Genomic DNA, 20,208 nt, shown 5'->3' with positions numbered 1-20,208 from the left:
CAAACACAAATAATTAAACAAATACTTTAAATTTAAAAAAAAAAAACAAACTATATAAGATATGGTCAATACATTGAGTCATTGGCAACTGTAAAACGTGTGGAATTTGACTTTTCAAGCTTTAATAAAAGAGAAGCTTTTTAGCTCAACAGCCAAACAACAAAAATAGGATGCTAATAGAACTTAGAAATGAAGCTTTAGTCAAATTTTAGGTAAATTTAAGTTTAATTACATTTTTTAATCATCTTTAATTACATTTTTTTAAAATAATCTCATGATAATATTTGTCCTACCCAATTTATAAAGAAGAAAATAATATGTTTTAACATACTCGAACCTACGTTCTCTTGTATTAATAATAATACCATGCCATTTGAACTAAAATTCAATCATTATTTATTATTATAAACAATTTCATTTATAGATGAAAATAACATGATTTATTGTATTTAAGATTTTATTTATTTTCCTCTAATAAACATTTTATTTATTATACTTTTTTTTCCAAATTTTATTATATTTTTATTAAAAAATAATTATTTTCCTATTTGTTATATAAATTTAAATTTATTTGGACAATATTAATGACCGATTTTTACATTTTTATACTAAATAATTTCAAATCACTATATATTTTATTTTTAATTTCAAATATCAAATAATAACCTATAATTTTTTTTAAAAAAATCACTTACAAAAAAAAGGGTTATTAAATCTATTTGTTAAGTATTGAACAATAAACATATGATTAGATTGTAGAGATATTTACACAAGAAATTAAAAAGGACATTTTAGTCTTTTGGAGAAAATTGGAATCACGGTATTTCGAGTCTCAAAGAGTCAACCTTACAATGTGTAATCACAGGCTGTCTTTGCTTCTTCAACGTTTAAAAAATCGTGATATTTGTAAACGATAAATATATTAGCAATATTTCGTGAAAATGATAATTAAAAAGTACGGTTGCGCTGAGAACACCGCTCATAATCGCCGGCGCAATCGCCGGGGGAGGGGGGCCTTTGCTTTTGCTTAATTATCATTAATATTTAATCGTCAACCTTAATTTTGGGGATATTTCTTTTTAATTTCCCTTTTATTTTTTATATTTACACAGCAAAATTTTTCCATAACTATTTTGACGATATGTAAATGCTACGGATTCTTGTTTTTTTTTTACTTTTTTTGATAAAATAATATTTTAAAATTTCATCTTAATTTAAATTTAAATACAAGAGGATTTCCCTAAAACAAAATAAACAAAAAGTAAAACCTTAAATTAAATGATTTAAATTTAATTATAAAAATACATTATATTATAAAATATTTTTATTTTAATTTAATTATGAAAATATTTTTTTGCAATGTAACCACTATTCAGGGGATTTTGTTATTTATTAATAATAGAGGAGGTTTACATTATTTGTGACCATGGTTTTATCACATTAATAGTCTCACGAGATTAATGCGCTCCAATCAATTTTGCTCCTCTGAATCCAAATCATTAGCACTAAATTCACTGGCAGCGGCGAAATTTCCAAAAGCAGATTATTAAATTTGCCCCCCAAACTAAGTATCATTTTACAAAACTGCCATTTCATAGATCAAAGTATTCAGGATGAAAAGGACAACATTCTTAAAACCATTCCCTAATTTTCAATCCATGTTTTCCCCACATATTTTTCTTGTCTTTTTTATTCCCTTTAAAACTCAAGGCTTCAAATTTTCCTCCTTTTTTCAAAAAGTGATTTGCTTTCATGGGCAGTAGCAAAATCATGAATTTAAGCACTATAGTGTTGTATTACTAGCATTTTATCTCTTTCATTGTTTTTGTATTACTAGCAAAGCAACCTCATTTCAGCAGATCAGTGTACCATAGTTATAGTCTCTTGATAAATCCCACACCTACTACTCAGTTGGTTCTTTTTTGTTTTCCCCATTTTTACTCTCTCTTCTTCATTTTTGGGGTTGATGAATTTTACTTGCGGCTGATAAAACAGAGCTTTTGGGGTTGATGAATGATTGAATTCTACTTGCGGAGTGACAGAAAGAGAGTTACAATAGAGAAAAAAAATGAGACCATACATTTGTTTCTTGATTATGTTTTTGGCCTCTGGGGTTCTTTGTGTGACTTGTAGTTCTTTCCCTACTAAGGAAGGTAATGAGGTTTCTATTTTTTTTTCTGTTTTTGTAGATCTTGTTTGGTTACTGGGAAAATGTGGGTACAAATAAGGGCTATTAATTGTCAATTTTCTGCTACGTGGTGTTTTATTTCAGCCTTTTTTCAAAGATTTATTATGTTGATTTTATGGAGACAGTAATATAATTATATCATCAATAGTTTCTAATATTCCTCACTGAGTTTTGAACTCTGTTTTCTTTTTTTTTTTGTAAAGTTTGGGCTCTTACAACATTTAAGGAAGCTATATATGAAGACCCACACCTGGTTTTGTCAAACTGGAATGCTTTAGATGCTGATCCATGTGGGTGGTCTGGGATTACTTGTAATAAAGAGAGACAACATGTTATCAAGATGTAAGCACTGATCCAACAACTTTTCAAAGTTCTTTAATGGTAGATATGTTCATAATTTATGCATTTTCATGTGTTGCAGAAACATATCTGGTTCATCTTTGAAGGGATTTCTTGCTCCAGAAATGAGCCAAGTTACCTACTTGCAAGAACTGTATGTTCACCTTGTGCTTATTTGTTCCAAATGATGCTCTTGGTTCAAACTTTTTATCTGTATTGGAATGTAATGTTTGACTCATAAGTTCATGTATTTTTTCTTTTAGAACTTTACGCAAAAACAATCTGATAGGAACAATTCCAAAAGAATTTGGCTTGTTGAAATTCCTTAAAGTCTTGGATTTGGGGATAAATCAACTGACCGGTCCAATACCTGCAGAGCTCGGGAATTTAACCAGCCTTGTGAAAATGTAAAACCCGAATTCTTATGTGTCTTGCTTTAAGGAAATATGTGTTGTAATTTATGCTTTTTTGCTTATTTTGTTTTATGTTGTATTCACAGAAATCTTCAGTCAAATGGTTTGAGTGGGAGCTTGCCTGCTGAGCTTGGCAATTTAAAGAACCTTTCAGAACTTATTCTTGATAGAAATAAACTTCAAGGACCTGTTCCTGCTGAAAACGATTCTTCATTTGTAGCTAAGATACATGGAACGTAAGTAGAATATCGTGGCAATGTGATTATGTTCTGTAAAGCTCTGTGGATTATATATGTCTATTTGATGAACTTCTCATTAGGAAATCCCCTTAATAACTTAATAATGAACTCTTCTAGTTCCTATATATACATGGCCTGCCGTATTATAGTTGTCTGTTTTAACCCTTAATGGCATTGCAAAATTAGTTTTTACTTGCATGTGATGATAATGACAGATGATTAGTTATAATTGTATATTTGTGCCATCTAGAGTTTAAAAATATTAGTCTGGGATCATAGATTTCAGAAATATTGCAGGCTTCTTGTCTAGAACTTTAGTCCCTGAAATTAAATCATGTTAGTGTATTAAGTTTAATTCTTTTTACGGCAGGAATGATTCACGTACAAGCGTAACTGGACTTTGTGGTGCATCTCAGCTCAAAGTGGTAGATTTGTCGTACAATTTTTTGGTTGGAAGCATACCAAAGTGTTTGGAGTATCTTCCAAGGTGAACTTTCATTGCGTGTATCATTGATCTGTGCTTGCTTTCCTCTGTCCTATTGCCTCATGTTTTTGCATATCATTAATGTAGCTCAAGCTTTCAAGGGAACTGTCTTCGGGAAAAGGATGCAAAACAGCGTCCCATCCGACAATGTGGTAAGTATTACATGATCTTTGCTTAATCTGTGGCCTGGTCGAGAATGTCTTGAGAATGTTTGAAGAAACTATATGTTCTTAGCTAAGTTGACATCTTAAAACTTGAAATCTCGTCAATTCATTTCATTACTCTGACAGATTTCTGCTGGTGGTCTATGATTACATGGTTCACAGTGCCATTATTTGTTTTTAGGTCCTCAGCCATCGAGAAGTCACCAAGCACCGAGCCTTAAGCATCATGCTTTTAAAGACGCTGCAAAGCATCAGAAAGCTTCGAAACCTGCATGGCTTTTGGCTCTTGAAATTGCTACAGGAATTATGGCTGGGTCTCTCTTTCTTGTCGCGATTCTTACTGCTTTCCAAAGATGCAGAAGCAAGCCTGCAATTATAATCCCTTGGAAGAAATCAGGGAGTGAAAAGGAACAATTGATGGTGTACGTAGGTTAGTTTGCAATATATGGCATCGGTTACCGCTCTCAAATCAACTTAAAAATATAGTTTTCGGAGTACTATTGTTTAACATTATGCTTTTTTCCAGATTCAGAGTTGTTGAAAGACGTTACAAAATTTGGCAGACAAGAGCTTGAAGTATCTTGTGAAGACTTCAGCAACATTATTGGTTCCTCACCAGACAGTATTGTCTACAAAGGGACCATGAGGGGTGGTCCTGAAATCGCTGTGATATCCCTCTGTATTAAAGAGCAGCACTGGACAGGCTATCTTGAGCTCTATTTCCAGAGAGAGGTACTAGATATTCCCGGTAACAGTTCCATGAAAAGATTAATTCATCAAAAGATGTGAAACAGCTTTAAAATACAGGAATTCATTACGCTCGAGCAACCATATTCTAATTTTTTTATGTTAACTGATTTTCAGGTTGCAGATTTGGCAAGACTGAATCATGAAAATGTAGGGAAGTTACTTGGTTATTGTAGAGAGAGCTCACCATTTACAAGGATGCTTGTTTTTGAATATGCATCAAATGGAACGCTTTATGAGCATTTGCATTGTAAGCATACGGCCTCTCTTGCACACAATGATATAATTCTATACATTTGAGTTTTTTACCTGAGAAATCAATTTTAAATGCAGATGGTGAAGGATCCCAGTTATCATGGACACGGAGAATGAGAATTATTCTTGGCATTGCTCAAGGACTCAAGTATCTTCATGCTGAACTCGAGCCACCATTCACTATATCAGAGTTAAGCTCAAGTTCTGTGTATCTTACTGAGGATTTTTCTCCTAAGGTATATCCCCTCAGCTCTTGCCATTTCATGTACGATCATCCAATGTTTTCTTCATGTTCCAAGTATACTCGAATTAGGGTCATTTCAATCTTATCTATAAAATTCTGTTGTGTTGGCAAATACTTGTAATGGTTAATAATATTGCTCGTCCTGGTGTTGAGATGGTCAATTTTCTTCTGATGCAGTTGGTTGATTTTGAAAGTTGGAAGATGATTCTTACTAGATCTGAAAAGAACTCTGGATCTATCGGCAACAATGGCCCTGCCTGTCTACTCCTGAATTCTTTGGAAAAACGCCATCTCGATATCCAAGGAAATATTCATTCTTTTGGCATACTTCTACTTGAAATAGTTAGTGGAAAGCCTCCATACTGCAAGGACAAAGGCTGCTTGATTGATTGGGTAAACAATCATTTCCAATTCACTTTTTTTTTTTGTGTATGAAATTCCATTTCATTGTACTCTTTATCGACAAGGGTGCTAAGCTTGATATTCTTTGGAATACTCATGTTGAACTCTGAATTACAGGCCAGGGATTATCTTGAACTACCAGAGGTCATGTCTTATATTGTGGATCCAGAGCTGAAACACTTCAGTTATGATGACCTCAAAGTCATCTGTGAAGTAATAAGCCTTTGCACTCATACGGACTTTTCGAAACGGCCATCAATGAAGGAAATAAGCCTAATGTTGGAGAGCAAAATCGACACATCTGTAGCAATTGAGCTCAAGTCATCTTCTTTAGCGTGGGCTGAACTTGCTCTTTCCTCATGATTGCATTCATTCGAACTTTTCGTAACGGCCATCGATGAAGGCAAAAAAAGTTAATGTTGGAGGGTAGAAGCGACACATCAAAGATCGGTTAAGTTAATGACATCTACTCTAGCTTGGGCAGAACATGCTGTTTCATCGTGATTGAGCTGAATTGAGATCTAGAAAGCTAACACACATTTGTAACATCGGGACACATAGTTTTGTCTATTGTTCAACCATTTTGATCTCTGTAAATGTTGTTTGCCAAAATGAAACATTTGGCAGCATTTCGTTTATATGCTGATGCCCACTTCTATTGTATATCTATAGATTTGGGTGCTCAGAAAGTTCTCTGATTATAGACAACCTAGCCATGTTTTTTATCCTCTGAATCCTGTGTAATCAGTTTTTAAATATATAAATTATTCTCATTTTGCTTAGACTACTTTCTCAACTCTTTCCAACGTCGACATGCAAATTTGATTCTTAAATGATCCATTCAAAATGTTTTAATACTCATTCCAATTATGTAATTTTACTCGATTCTGACATTCTTCTAATCCAAGTAATCAACGCAATATTTTTGGTTGAGTTTTATATATGTCCTTTGTATAGAACATGTATTTTAGAATCTCTTCGTTGTTGTTGCTTAAAGGCCCCACATTTTCAATATAAATAATGACTTCTTCCACTTCAAGTTATTAATATTTTAATGTGAACTGAGTTTACTATTTTAATGCAGGTAGTTTTTGTTTCATTCTCTTAAAAAATGGAAAATACTAAATGAACATTTAAAATACTTTTACAAAGTCTTAGAAAAAGTTAAAATATATGAACGCCAATATATATATACATATTAACCATTTTTAAATATCAAATTTCTCACAGAATAAAAATGTTCAAACCAATATAAATTCAAAAATAAATTTAGACAATTTCTACATAACAAACAAAGAAAAAATCATTTCTATTTATCAGATGTATTTTTATTTTTCAAACAAAAAAAAAAACCATTGTTAACTTAGAAAAAAGAAATTGAAGTTTGAAGTTATTGAGGAGTTGAATTCCAAAATATAACATAATTAAATAAAAAAATGCGGTACTTTATTAGATAGAGCATTAGGACAAAGACCGAAGATTCTGAGAAATAAGAACAGCTAAGGAACTTGCAAAGGAGATCTGTGCCAAACTCAAAAAAGAAAAGCAAACAATGGGGAACCCAAAACATTATTCCAGTCATTCCAATACATGTACATAAAAGAACCACTGGCAATACCTTACTACTTTTGCATTCAATTGCTTCTGCAATGCATAATCTCAAATGTATTTAAATAAAATCTCTCCATGATTGAGTTCATTCCAACACAAAAAAGAATATTAAAAACTTACTTGTCAAAAGCATATGGGCAAAGGAAGTGGTGGGATATCAAAAAACTTTGCATTCATTGTCTAGCTCTCGAGTAAAAAATATATATCAAAAGTGATGTAAAGTTACTTCTGCTTCGACCGGGAGTAATGATTGTCGTTTGGATTCCTCTTTCCGCTAAAGACCGCTAATGCTTTCCTTACAGGAGGCTGAAGAGGTGCTCTTTTATCAGTATGGTGAGTGAAGGTGTCCCCAGCCATGAACAGATCATCATCCCCCTACATAAAATATATAAACAATCTCTCAGATGTAAATTAACAGAAACAAAAAGAATACCACCAGACCTCTAAAAAGTAGTGATGAGACGAACCTGTTTGTTTACTTTCTTCTTAGTTTTAGGGTAAAGGAACTTTTGGGGAAGTTGATCTTCGCGCAAAAGTAGGTTTTTGGTTATGGCATCTCTTCCACCTTGAGGTAAAGGCAGTGAAAACTGCACACAGCAATTAAGGCATTCATATAATATTCTTTTCAAAAGCATATCATGTAACCAACCCAAAGAATCTTTTGCACAATGCTAACGTAAATAAAGTTACCTTTGTACCACGCAATGTAATTCTTGGACGATGGGATGCCAAAACAATTCCATTCTCACCAACAGTAACAGCTACTTTTCGTAATGTTCCTCCATTTCCACACTTCGGACAGAAAATTCTTCCAATTTCAGCAGTCACAGTATAGCAGGCATGGCATTTCAGTACCCATCTACATACAGATATAAGGTCAAAAAATAAGCTCATATGCATCAAATAACTTCATTTTGAATGATGACCACATTTGAATAACTGCCGACTGACAATTACCAGAACCAACATATGCATTAATTAATTACCTGTGCAGCTGCCGAATCTGCATTCCACCTGGTGCTAGTAATCTTAAACCCATCTGCAGAAGAACATTTTGCATAGCAAAATCCCCCGTTACACAAGCTACAGTGGACTCGGATAAGGATCTCAACATCCAGCTCTGTTCACTGCTCACATCATCAGTGAATGATGCATCAACAGTTTCATTGGTCTGACTTGACATCTCCAACTGGTCTAATTCTTCACTATCTCCATCAACAGCAAGATTCATACTGTCATCTAACATAGCTTCCTCCGCTGTGGTTTCTGCTTCTTTAGCTTCTCCAAGAGTCCTTGCTGGATCTTCTTCCAGCCTCATTTGTTTTAGGATTGAAGAAAGATCACAATCACCCTTGTCAACTTCTGCTCGCTCAGCCTCCTCAGAAATCCCATTTCTGGAATGAACTTCTTCGGCACTTTGTTGCAACGGCCGATCAGGACAACCACTTGCATCTTCACTGTTGCTCTTCTCTAAGCCTTTTTCCATATCTTCTTGACAATCTTTCTCCACTAATGCCTCGTAGAATTCCCGCCTAGCTTTCCTCCTAAGATATCTCCTATGAGTACTTCGACTTACCGCAGGTAGCCAATCATCAGCATTATCATCCAAGTGTCCCTGAGATGCATCAATACCATCAGCCACCATCTTTTTCCCTTCGATTTTTACCTCTTTTTTCTGGGGCAAATAGCGCCTAGGCCTCCTAAAACCCTGGTCAATATCTTCTCGATTCTCAGAATGTGTTTCACTCTTTGTTTCCACCAATACATCTTCAGAATTGTTATCTGATGAGACATAGTTCATATTTAAGTCTTTCAAGGGAAGGATTCTCGAGTTAGAGTTGAATCCATCTCCAGTTTCCGGTTCGAGAGCTTCCCACTCTTCCAAATTAGGGACATTAGAGCCCCATCCAGGCAAGTCCCTTTCAGGCAGCCTCTTCACATTAACAACATGAACAGGGGGCGGCGCATCCCTAAGATGATTTGTTCCATGAATTTGAGACTCTAACGTGTAAGTCAAGGCAATCAGTTTGAGATCAACATCAGAAAGAGTCTGCAAGTCACCAGTCGCCCTCGCAAATTTGATAACTACAAAGCTCAAATAGGACACCCAATTAACTAATGGTGTATCTATTAATATATCATCAATTAAGATTCTACTTATCCTCATAACAACAAACCAAGCAGCAGAAGCCAAATGGTGATAAAAATAACAGCCAAATACAAGGAATGGGACTTGAAGATAAGATTGAATACCTTTATTTAGGGCATCTGGGGAGGGCTCCACCGAATCGATGGAGAAAGGGATGAAGGCTAAGCGGTGGCGAGAAACGGGGTCGCGAATTTCTGCGAGAACTTCGGGGACGGTAACGAACCTGTCAGCGGTGTTGTTTAGCTTTTCTCCACCTTCGATAACGGCGTTGGCGTCCACTACGGCCACCGCTATTCCCTTCGTGGATTTGCAGCTTTCAACGAAGATTTGGCTTGTCGCCGTAGTTTGGCTTTGAGTATGAGGTTTTGGTGGTTGGCTCTTCAGAACGTTGCTCCAACCCGATATCTGATTTAGGTTTGGGGCGGGGGGTCCGGAGTCCTCCATGCTTTTGGCTTAGAGAGAAATAGAAAGAAAGCTCGAAGCGCAGAGTCAGGTCTTTTATGTTTTCTGGGCAACCAAGCTCAGACTCGAGAGTCTAAAACCCTAGAAAATGCGAGGAAGCGAGGCATGAACGGTGCCGTTCTGAAAATGAAGGAAATAAAGGCTTAATACATCTAAAAGCCCATGTGAAAAAATTCAACAATCAATTGAGCCTTTAATCGAAAACAACGCCGAATTGAGTCCTTAATCAAATATAAGCAACCAATTAAGCCCTTAAAAGACTAATTTCAGTGTAAGCCCCTTGGCGTTTGTTAACTTTGCCACATGGCACACTAGGGTTTGCCACGTGGTGAAATTGGGTAATTTCGCTTAGGATCTAGTACTTCAAAATTTAGACTTCAAAAATAGTATAAATTGAGTAATAAATTATTTAGAAATATAGCATTCATGATTATTTGTCAAGTCCATAAATTTATTAAAAGTTTATTTATTAATAAATTTGAAATTTTTAAAATATTTTTAAAATTGATAAATTCATGCTTTTATACTTTTCTAATATATGTTATAAATTGAATCTCGACGAGTTTGAATACTTTATTTTTATCGTCTACATAATAATTGAAAATATTCAAATGTTTAAAGGAATCATAAAATCAATTCACATTGTTATACCACATGGAAAAGTTAAGGATGTTTGTGGCTTACAGCAAAATTGATTTTTTTAAAGGGCTTAATTGATTATTCATATTCGATTAAAGGCTCAATTAAGTATTTTTTTATTAAGAGCTCAATTAATTATTGAATTATTTTACAAGTACTTTTTGATGTATTAAGCCGAAATAATAGATTACATTTAGTAATTTATAATTGAGTATTATATAAGTTTAATCAGCTTAAAATTAGGTTTTTGTTATTAAACATTTAAAAATTACCATATAATTATTAGTTTTAGGTCAATTTATAGGGCTAATCCTTGTACTTTTCTAATTTAATTCTTTTATCTTTTCTTTATTTTCACATTTTCACATAATTGTTTTCTCTTTTCAATTTAGTATATCGTATTACTTTTGATTTTATTTTTATTTCAAATTCATTATAAATATACTAAAAATTAAATCAAATAATTTTTAATGAACTCCAAAATATTTATTTTCTCGCATGACCAACAATCCAACGTACAATTTTCATGTATTCTACTATTTTTAATGGGTATATATCAATTTGGTTTTTCTTTTATATTTTAAATGATAAAAATTAAAATGAATATCATAAATAAATTAAATTATTAATTTGTTATTGGTTTTAAATTTTAATAGGTTTGGGCTTTTAAGAGTATTAAATTTTAATGGGTATTTGAGTTTAAGATTTAAATTTTAGTTTAGGTATATAAATGGATTATGGCTTAATTAGTTTATTCGATTTAAAACATCAAAATTAGAAATCAACTGAATAAATCAATTAAACCAAAAATTAAAACTAATGAAACAGAAAAATCAAATAAACTGAAAATATTTGTTTTTCTTGACTCGATTCACTTTTTAGAATTTTTTTGCACATATTGTCCAAAGCCACTAAGTTTTATAGTATATATATATAATTGTTATATGTTTGCATGCATATATAATGGATATTTTCTTAAGAAAATAAAAATAAAAATAAAAATATATATATGTGAAAAATATTTATAAAATCAATAAAACTGAAATAGTATACTGGAACACACCGATACTAATAGTACCAATATTAAAACAAAAAATGCAATGTACAATAATAAAAACTAAGAGAAGGGGGAAAAAAGAACGAGATTAGTTTCTTAAAATCACCCCTAGTAATTAAAAGGGGTTAAAAATTAATGGGATGTAAAAGTGGTGATCCCTATTCATAATTTAACTTTTTTTCAACATTTTTTTATATGTAAAACAAACCAAATTCTTCTCAAACAAAAGAAATTGAATCCACAAAATGTTTCATTGTATCAATTGAACTACTAACTAAATTGATGATTATGGCAATTGAAAAAATAAATTAAAACCCCCAAAATCGGTTTATTGATCCAATGGCTAGCTAATAGCTCGCTCTTTGACAATGTCGTAGCTCATTTCACTCAGATCAGTAGCCTGCAATTCAACCTGAACACCGTCCAACTCTTTCCTGAATCTATCTTCGGAGCTGGCATATACCATTTTGCTCCTAACTCTGATGAATCCGGGGCCCTATATACCAAAATTATAAGACAAGTAATTCAAGTCAGATCCAACTTAAAATGAATCTAATTATATCAGATTTTACATAAGACTTTTCATAATTTGAATCATCGAGGAGAATAAAACGTAAATGATTCTGAGTAATAAATAAATAAACCACGACTCGTATGTTATTACCATGCAATGAAGACAATTTTGCTCTTCTGGCAATTTTCATCAGTGGTGAAATCAAGATCAAAAACAGCATAACGACACTCACTAGGGGGCAAACTGACAACTAAATCATCATATTTTTCGTTGGGTTGACCAAGCTTCTCAACCACAACCTGGTAACTCGTTTCTTCTATTTTGAAAACAATGAATCTGTAACTTCTCTTTGCTTTTAACTCCAAAAACTTCATTTTGCACTCATCACCAACTGCAATTCCAGATGATGCATTCGCCTGTTCCATTAACCAAAATTTTATTTATAATATATATATCATTGCATATTAGAATCAAATATATATGATAATTCATATTATATTCACATCATATAATCGAACTGTGTTAAGCATTGTTAAATCTAATCAAATGCAAACATTCATTGCTTGAATCAAAATACAAGGCCTTGTTAGGCTTGTTGGCCATTGCCCCTTGCAGAGGCATGAAGTCTCTATACCCCCAATAGGCAACCACTAGGCATATACAAAAGAATTGAGAAGATCAAACTTTTTTAACTCAAATTTTCACTCGAAATTTAGTATTGCAAATTTATCGAGACACCATGTTTAATTATTATGATAAGATGGACGAAAAAAACGACATACCATTTTTGTCACAAATGAGATGTGGAAACAGTGAAAAGAGAAAGGGTGAGGGGAAAGATAGCAAGAGGCTGAATGAGGGTTGTGGGAGTACAAATAGAAAAAGGCATCCTTATTTTTAGGTGTTAAATGAGAGGTGAAATTTTTGATGGACGAAATTTATGGGTTCTTTTTCTTTCTATGTTTGGATATTATATTATTTTTTAAATGATATTATGTTTAATAATATTTAAGTTGTTACTATTTCATTTTTCAGTCCATCCAAATTTAGAAAGGTTGACCACTTGTCCTATAGCGAAGAATAATTCTATATATAAGGTGTTGGGTTCCAATGGTTGAAAAATCGAATGAGTTGCAAATGTTTTTACGAATTCAAACAAAATTTTAAATTGATATTTTTTAAAAATAAAATGCAATAAAACAAAGCAAATAATATAGCTATTGGCTTTATTTGCACTCAATCAAATTCATTAGAAACATAAATTAATGCAAGCTACGAGATTGATCAGGGAAGTCAGTAGAGCGAGAATAACAGAAGTGACTGTTTATGATGCAAAACAGTGAATGGATAAGGTGATTTGTTGGGAGAAACCGGAAAGGGGATGGCTCAAAGTTAATACGGATGGGGCGAAGAGATCATGAGGGTTCATGGGTTGTCGGCTTTGCGAAGAATGTTGGGACTTGCTCAGTAGTTAACGCAGAATTGTAGGGGCGCTGGAGGGGCTCCAGCAAGCATGGAAGCTAGGAGCAAGGAAAGTAGTTTTGGAAACAGATAATATGGTGGTGACGAGGCTTCTAAAGGCACAGCAGATCGGGCACGATGATAGTGCATTCATTAGTGAGGGCCATAAAAAGGATGATTCTGTTGGATTGGAGAGTGGAGGTAAACCATGTTTATAGAGAAGGAAATAAGGTTGCTGATGCTTTGGCAGCCATGGCTTTTTCAAAATCGTTAGGCCTCCATCAGTTTCTACGGGCTCCGGATCAGGGTACTCGGCTCCTTCAGGATGACGGCAACAGCATTGGCACTAGTAAGACAATTATGATTTAAACTGTTGTAGTTCCTTTTTCTTATTAAAAATAATGATTGATTTTTCAAAAAATAAGAGCAATCCTCATTAATCACACCTAGTTTTGAACATTTACTCTCGGCAAAGGAAAAAAATTGAAAAAATAAAAAAAAGAGAGCAAAAATTGTATTAAAACGAATATGCCATCACAAAGTATACTTTTTTTTTATTTAACTTCTATCGGTTAATAAAAAATAAAGTAAAAAATTTATGTTAGAAATTTGATAACATATGTATGTAAATTTTTTTTTAAAATAAATTCATTAATTTGTTCAATAAATAGAATCATATAATTCATGGGAAAAAAATAACAAACACTCGTCATAGATGGTGAATGACAAGTTACATAAACACAATAAAGGTTTTAGCCTCAACATCAATAAAACATTATGACACGTTGATAATTGATTTTGTCATAATTTAAGCACGACATATATAGAGTATGATTGCAAGCACTTAATACGATAATAAAATCAGCCTCGGATGATCCAAACAACAAGTAAAAATTGACAAAAGAGTAGCATTTACCAAACTAGAGAGGACGACAACAAAACCATCTCTAAAATTACTTGTAAAACTAACGTTACACGCATAAGCAAGACTAAAAAACGTGCTACAAGAGCAGACAAAAACTTTTAAAACTGAAAACTTAATAAACAATGGAAAAACAAACAAAAAAATATAAAACTAACTAGTCCAAATCGACTAGTGAAATTATTTATTATTTTAAAATACTCTCAAAATAGAAACAAATTAAGAAGCTAATAAAAAGCCACCCATGTTTCAGGAAAAATTACTTGTAGCCAGTGCAGTTTTAGTGAACGACAGGTGTAACGGCCTAATTTTCGGGAATCCTGTGAATGTTGGCAAAATTTCATGCTTTAATTTTGTCATTTGTGAGTGAAATTATGAAATAGGACCTATGTGAAAATGTTTGAAAATGCTATAGGCTAAATTGAAGTGACCAAATAAATAGGAGTGCAAAATAGGAGGATTTGCATGACAAACCTCCCATTTTACATGAAGTGGCCAGCCATCATGTTGTTGTAGACAAAATGTACACTTGATATCCATAATTTATGGTACAAATTGATACAAATTGATAATAGGTTAGGTAAATGTTCCATGATAATGGGTTAGGTAAATGTTACATGATAATGGGTTAGGTAAATATTTCATGATAAGAATTTCATGTCTTTTGTATTAAAGAATTAAATGGATAAAATATGAAGTTTTATTAAAAGAAAAATGGGTGAAAAGAACAAAGTTTTGTCCATCTTTGTTCATCATAGCTAAAGTTAGAGAAGAGAAAGGAGAGGAGAAAGCTCTTAAATGTTTGGTCACTTGGGGAAGAAAATTGAAGGTAAGTTCATGGTAGTTTGCTTCTATCTTGATGTTCATGAGTTCTTCTTGATTCTACCTTAACTCTTGAAGCATATTTTGGTTTTTGGTTGTATTGTGAGCATTTGGTCATGAATTAAAATGAAGGAAATGGTTGTTGTTTCATGTTCTTTTGATGAAAAATGGAAGATAGGTGAAGTTGAGCCAAACAAATGAACATGCATGTGCCTTAGATGCTAAAGGGAAAAATCGACTAACATGTTGTGTTTTAAAATGATGAAATGGAGATTATACTTAAGTAAAATCATAGATATGTGATGATTGATTGGTGATATACATGTTTAAATAACATGCATGCAAGTTATGTGTGAAAGAGTGAATTTGGTAATAAATCTGCTTGGGACAGCAGCAGTAACGTGACTTTGGAAAATCACCATAAATTGTGGGAGATGAATTAGAAGCTGAATAAATTATGTAATTAAATCTTGTTGAGTCTAGTTTCAAATGAAATAAACTAGAACATATTTTGAATTCTGTACAATGAGAAATTTGATTCGTAATGAAGAGTGGTCAGATTAGTCAAACAGTGAAACATGCGAAACTTTGAGAAAAATCTGGTATTGATTGGCCAAACCAAAAATTCTGAAAATTTTATGGATAGAATATATGAGTCTATTTTCAAGGAAAATTAACGGAACTTGATTTGGAGTTTCGTAGCTCCAGTTATAAATGATTTAGTGACTGTTGCTCAGGAAGACAGCTTGCAGTGAAATTATGATTATGTGGTAAACATTGACAAAAAATTGTTAATGAGTTACTTATTGTTTTCTTATAAGCGTACTATGATCTGTAGGTGTGGTTGGCCGAATATCGTAAGGAGTTAATACGTAGTTTGTATTTGAATAGTTAGATTAACGTGTTAGTAATCCAATTGTAGGCGGTTCGTGTGTGGATCTCGTCAGCATATCGTCGCAAACAGGTGTGTAACTAACACCCTCTTTCTTAGTCTAGATCGTCAAAAGCCGAAAACCCGAAATACCGAAAACCGGTATTTTGTAGATTTGCGAGTGTGCGAATGCTCGTGAGGTAAATCAATTAATGTTTTTGGTAAGCTGCAATGTTTGGACTGCAAAGTGCATGATTTCTGTGCCCTCGATATCTTTGGGCTTAATGGGCCAAAATTGGAATGATGGGCCAACGGGCCCAATTCGGTAAGAACACTCGGTACGTGATTCTGTTAGTACGTGAAAAGTAGGAATATGCATGAAAAACCCTAAAATAGATAAATTACTGAAATACCTTTAAAAGTGGAAAATTTACAGTTTTACCCCTAAGAGATAAATTACCGAAATACCCCTAGGGTTAAATTGACCTAAATGCATGTTTGACTGTTGTTATTTACTGCATGCCATGTTGTTATTATCTGATGCATGGGACTGGGATATTGACGGAGGAAGTACTGAAAGTGGCTTGTCCACGTACTGGAGGCTTTGCCTCAATTTACTGTTAACTGAGCAACAAGGCTGCAACTGTGGAGTGTTGGGCTGGGTGGGTTGAGCTATTCCCCACATGGAGTGTATGGCTGGTACGGGTGGAGTGTAGTGGTTGGTGGGTTGAGTAGTCTCCCCAAATGGGCTTGCATATGTTATTGATGTTGCATGTATTTTGAAATGGGCCTATGGGCCATACTGTTATCTGAATAAGGGGCTAAGGCCCAGTTTATTGTAATCTGAAAAGGGCTCTGGTCCAGTACCACTGTTACCTGAATGGACTTGGCCCAATAGGCTTGAGCTGACTTGGGCTTTGAATAGGTTTTCCTTACACACTGAGTTTCCCCAAACTCACCCCTTTTATTTTCATCCACGCAGGAAATCCCCAACCATAGTGGGCTTGGAGCTGTGAGGGAATTCGGAGTGGCCACCCGTTCTAAAAGTTTGATTTTCTTCTGGTGAACTGGACATCCTTTTAATTACGTTTGAGGTTTTGGGCTTTTAAATGTAATAAGGCCGCTTATTTATTTTTGATATTTTTTAATATGTATTACTAAGATAGGTAATACTTATTTTAACTGTTGAAATTGGATAGCTTTAGGGCGCGTTTTCAAAAACAACAGTTGATTTCAAAATAACACGACAACAAGCAAAGCTTCCGCAATGAAAGTATTTTCCAAAATTAATCACTTTTCCTAAAAATGACTTAATCGAATCGGTTTCCTAGAAATATCCATGACGTTAAGGTGTGCCAATGGTGGTATGCATGTCTAGGATTGGATCTGAAGGGAGCTTGGTACTTAAGTAGTCCGATGGACTCACCACCTCTTTTCCGGTTTCCTACCTGGTGCACAGCTTCCATTCACTTTAACCCTTAATGAATTAATCTTTTGAACATCAATTACAATTTTCTGGACTTAGAATGGAAAAGAAATTTTAACGTTTTTGATGTGGCATGCCGGATCCGGCCATAACTTCTGGGCCGGGTTTGGGGTGCTACAACAGGTGCTGTCATCTGTCCATCACAACTTATGATGACAACAAATATACTTGCAAAATAGATCCACAAATTGAAAAGAGAGAAGACATGTGAAATGAATGAGAAGAAAAAAGAAATAAATGATTGGTGGGGGAGAAAAATGAGGGCGATAGTCAGCCCAGAGACTGACATCGCCGCTCGACAAAACTTAAAAATCACATATTTAAAATATAAATATACATTTAAAAATAATATACAAAATTATAAAATATATAATTTGAAACTAATAATTATAACACATGCCATATGTACAAATTTAAAAAATAATTTAAATTATGAGTAAAAAAATTATATTATAAATAAATTATCTAAAATCTCATTCAAATGATTCATTCGTTTAAACAGATCTAATTTACATTTGATTTATTTATAACTGCTTAAATTTCTCTCTCCTTTACTTAAAGAAAATCTCTCTCCTGTTTCACCTAATCGGCTGACGCAACAAATCTTATTCTATCTCTTCCAAATCCAACGAAGGCAAAAATAAGCATGGTGGTGGTTCATGCATGTTGATTTCACGTAGCAATATTTATTCACTTTGTCGTTTCCAATTGGATCTAAACACAATATTTATACATTTTATGATTCATTAAATATTGTTCAATTCGATTTTATTTTATGACGAAACAAAAACTATTAAAATTTTACACGTATAAAAGTTTTCAAGTTAAAAAGAGAACAATCTTTGGGAATGAAAATTCTGGCTTCAATGCATTAAGAGATCAATAACCATCTATCCCTTTGGCTATTATTACCAATAATAAAATAAATTATCAATACTAATTAATAATAATTTTTTTTATGTTATTATAATAACAATAATAGCATAGATTTAAACTTTTAAGCGTATTTTTTTCTGATTTAAAAATTGTGAAGAAATCAATAATAAAAATAAATATTGTATAAAAACAAATCAAATATCGAGAATTTAAATTTATTGGAATGATCATCAACATGTTTAATTTATTATGGAAACATAAATGAAATGTTGTTTTTCCTTTTTAGCAAAAAAAAACTATTCTTGAGACAAGAACATATTTGGTACACCTTGACATCAATAGAATGCATGTCGTTTTCAACAATTTAATGTGCATGGCAAGAATCTAACAATGTTAGCGGGAGATATCAAAGTTCATATATATTTATATCAAGCAACATGTATATATTTTTTGTACGATCAGAAAGTCATTAAAACCGTAAAATCTTCATGTGGTCGGATTTCAAAATTTTAGATCAGTCAATTGATTTAATCATTTTAATTTTTATTACAAGCCAGTAACTTGTTTGGTTGGAAAAAAAAATATGAATTAAGTACTAATTTATCATTCAATCGAAATCAAATAAAATTTAGACAATTTTACAAAAAAGACAACGAGCTCTCCCATTTTTCCTCTGTTGAAAAGAAGAAAGTTTTAAATCCTAGGATCTAGGGGTGGTGGTAACGGTGTTCGCCACCAGTAGTTTGCTGACCAATATCAACGGAATCAACACATCAATTTGCAGTGCTTTGATTTAGAAGTTGAACCCATGTTGGCTTGTTTTTGTGATGTTCGTCATCTTGTTGCTGTTTTCTTTTCTTTGAAGTGAAGGTTTAAAAGATTAAGTTTTTGGGTCAGTTTATCATTATTTTTTTAAAAACACTTTTGAAACAAACAGCATTTTTGAGATAAATTTATTGTTAAATAAAATATTTTTATACTTTTCAAAAGTACTTCTTAGATAAAAATGTAACATTCCGAAATAGGGCCTAAACGGAACAGTGGTTGCGAAACCACAAATCCGAGGTAGAAAAAAATTTATTTTATTATTATTTTGAGGTTCATGGTATGATTACATGATTGTGCGAAAATTTCGTGATAAAATTCTATGCATAAAGTGCTTAAGTTGAGGTTAGGGACTAAATCGAATAATTTGCAAAACTTGCATTCTAGAAGTTTTTAGTATGAAATTATTTTGGAATATTAATTAGGAGATCTTAAATGGTAATTTGACCAATTTTAAGTTCATGGACAAAATTAGGACATGGAAGGAATTTTTGAAAGTTTAGTAAGGAGGGGTATTTTGGTCATTTGGTTATTAACATTAATAAAAAGGTAAAAAGATGATAAAATTGTATCATCTTCTTCAAGTTACCAGCCGAACCTTACCTCTCTCCATAGCTGGGGTTTCTTCAACTTTCAAGCTTTATAGTAAGTGATTCCAAGCCCCGTTTTTAATGATCTTTACGTTTTTTAAGTCCCGGTAGCTCGATAAAGCTTATGGTAGCAATAATTTAAGTTAGGAATCAAATTTGGAAAAATACCCATAGGTGAAATTTGTGTATTTTGATGTTTTATGATGGAATATGAGGCTTTAAATTATGTTAGACAACTTGTGCTACTTGGTTTTAAGTGAAAACGAGTAAAAACGCTTAATCGGTAAAAATACCTAATAGTCATAAGTACATGTTAGTGTGTGAATTTGATGTTGTCATAGAAGGGAAAAATGATCAGTATGTCATAAAACATAAAAAAAATAGGATGAAGTTTAATTTACGAGCCTTGGGGAAAAAGTGCAAATATGTGAAAGTTTAGGGGCAAAAA

General features: G+C 33.0%; 3 protein-coding genes across 3 annotated transcripts; 1 reads left to right on the top strand and 2 right to left on the bottom strand.

The window, feature by feature from the left end:
• The first annotated feature begins 1,651 nt into the window (after window positions 1–1,651).
• LOC107895460 (probable LRR receptor-like serine/threonine-protein kinase At1g63430) lies at window positions 1,652–6,257 on the top strand. Its single transcript, XM_041077044.1, has 13 exons — window positions 1,652–2,153; window positions 2,392–2,530; window positions 2,610–2,681; window positions 2,791–2,934; window positions 3,027–3,176; window positions 3,550–3,666; window positions 3,751–3,815; window positions 4,009–4,257; window positions 4,354–4,559; window positions 4,692–4,824; window positions 4,908–5,065; window positions 5,251–5,466; window positions 5,593–6,257. Exons 1-13 carry the CDS (start codon window positions 2,069–2,071, stop codon window positions 5,836–5,838), a joined length of 1,980 nt encoding a protein of 659 aa, XP_040932978.1. The 5' UTR covers window positions 1,652–2,068; the 3' UTR covers window positions 5,839–6,257.
• A 775-nt stretch (window positions 6,258–7,032) lies between these two features.
• LOC107896482 (RNA-binding NOB1-like protein) lies at window positions 7,033–9,858 on the bottom strand. The gene is made up of 5 exons (XM_016821666.2): window positions 9,340–9,858; window positions 8,073–9,171; window positions 7,777–7,945; window positions 7,554–7,673; window positions 7,033–7,461 (listed from the first exon to the last, which is right to left on the bottom strand). Exons 1-5 carry the CDS (start codon window positions 9,677–9,679, stop codon window positions 7,309–7,311), a joined length of 1,881 nt encoding a protein of 626 aa, XP_016677155.1. The 5' UTR covers window positions 9,680–9,858; the 3' UTR covers window positions 7,033–7,308.
• Window positions 9,859–11,485: 1,627 nt separating this feature from the next.
• LOC107895954 (actin-depolymerizing factor) lies at window positions 11,486–12,809 on the bottom strand. Its single transcript, XM_016821138.2, has 3 exons — window positions 12,690–12,809; window positions 12,058–12,323; window positions 11,486–11,889 (listed from the first exon to the last, which is right to left on the bottom strand). The coding sequence occupies exons 1-3, from the start codon at window positions 12,690–12,692 to the stop codon at window positions 11,781–11,783; spliced, it is 378 nt and encodes a 125-aa protein (XP_016676627.1). The 5' UTR covers window positions 12,693–12,809; the 3' UTR covers window positions 11,486–11,780.
• Window positions 12,810–20,208: the final 7,399 nt, after the last annotated feature.

Source organism: Gossypium hirsutum, chromosome A09 (genome assembly GCF_007990345.1).
Source record: "Gossypium hirsutum isolate 1008001.06 chromosome A09, Gossypium_hirsutum_v2.1, whole genome shotgun sequence".
Classification (NCBI taxonomy): domain Eukaryota; kingdom Viridiplantae; phylum Streptophyta; class Magnoliopsida; order Malvales; family Malvaceae; genus Gossypium; species Gossypium hirsutum.
Note: the sequence above shows the minus strand (reverse complement) of the source record. Positions and strands in the feature narration are given on the sequence as shown.

Coding starts and splice junctions, on each gene's coding strand:
- LOC107895460 (XM_041077044.1), top strand. CDS start 2,069: ATGAGACCATACATTTGTTTCTTGATTATGTTTTTGGCCTCTGGGGTT. Junction 3,177..3,549: donor GTAGCTAAGATACATGGAAC/GTAAGTAGAATA, acceptor TTTTTACGGCAG/GAATGATTCACGTACAAGCG. Junction 5,467..5,592: donor AAGGCTGCTTGATTGATTGG/GTAAACAATCAT, acceptor TCTGAATTACAG/GCCAGGGATTATCTTGAACT.
- LOC107896482 (XM_016821666.2), bottom strand. CDS start 9,679: ATGGAGGACTCCGGACCCCCCGCCCCAAACCTAAATCAGATATCGGGT. Junction 7,946..8,072: donor CAGATTCGGCAGCTGCACAG/GTAATTAATTAA, acceptor ATCTGTATGTAG/ATGGGTACTGAAATGCCATG. Junction 7,462..7,553: donor AGAAGAAAGTAAACAAACAG/GTTCGTCTCATC, acceptor TATTTTATGTAG/GGGGATGATGATCTGTTCAT.
- LOC107895954 (XM_016821138.2), bottom strand. Junction 11,890..12,057: donor AAAATTGTCTTCATTGCATG/GTAATAACATAC, acceptor TTTGGTATATAG/GGCCCCGGATTCATCAGAGT.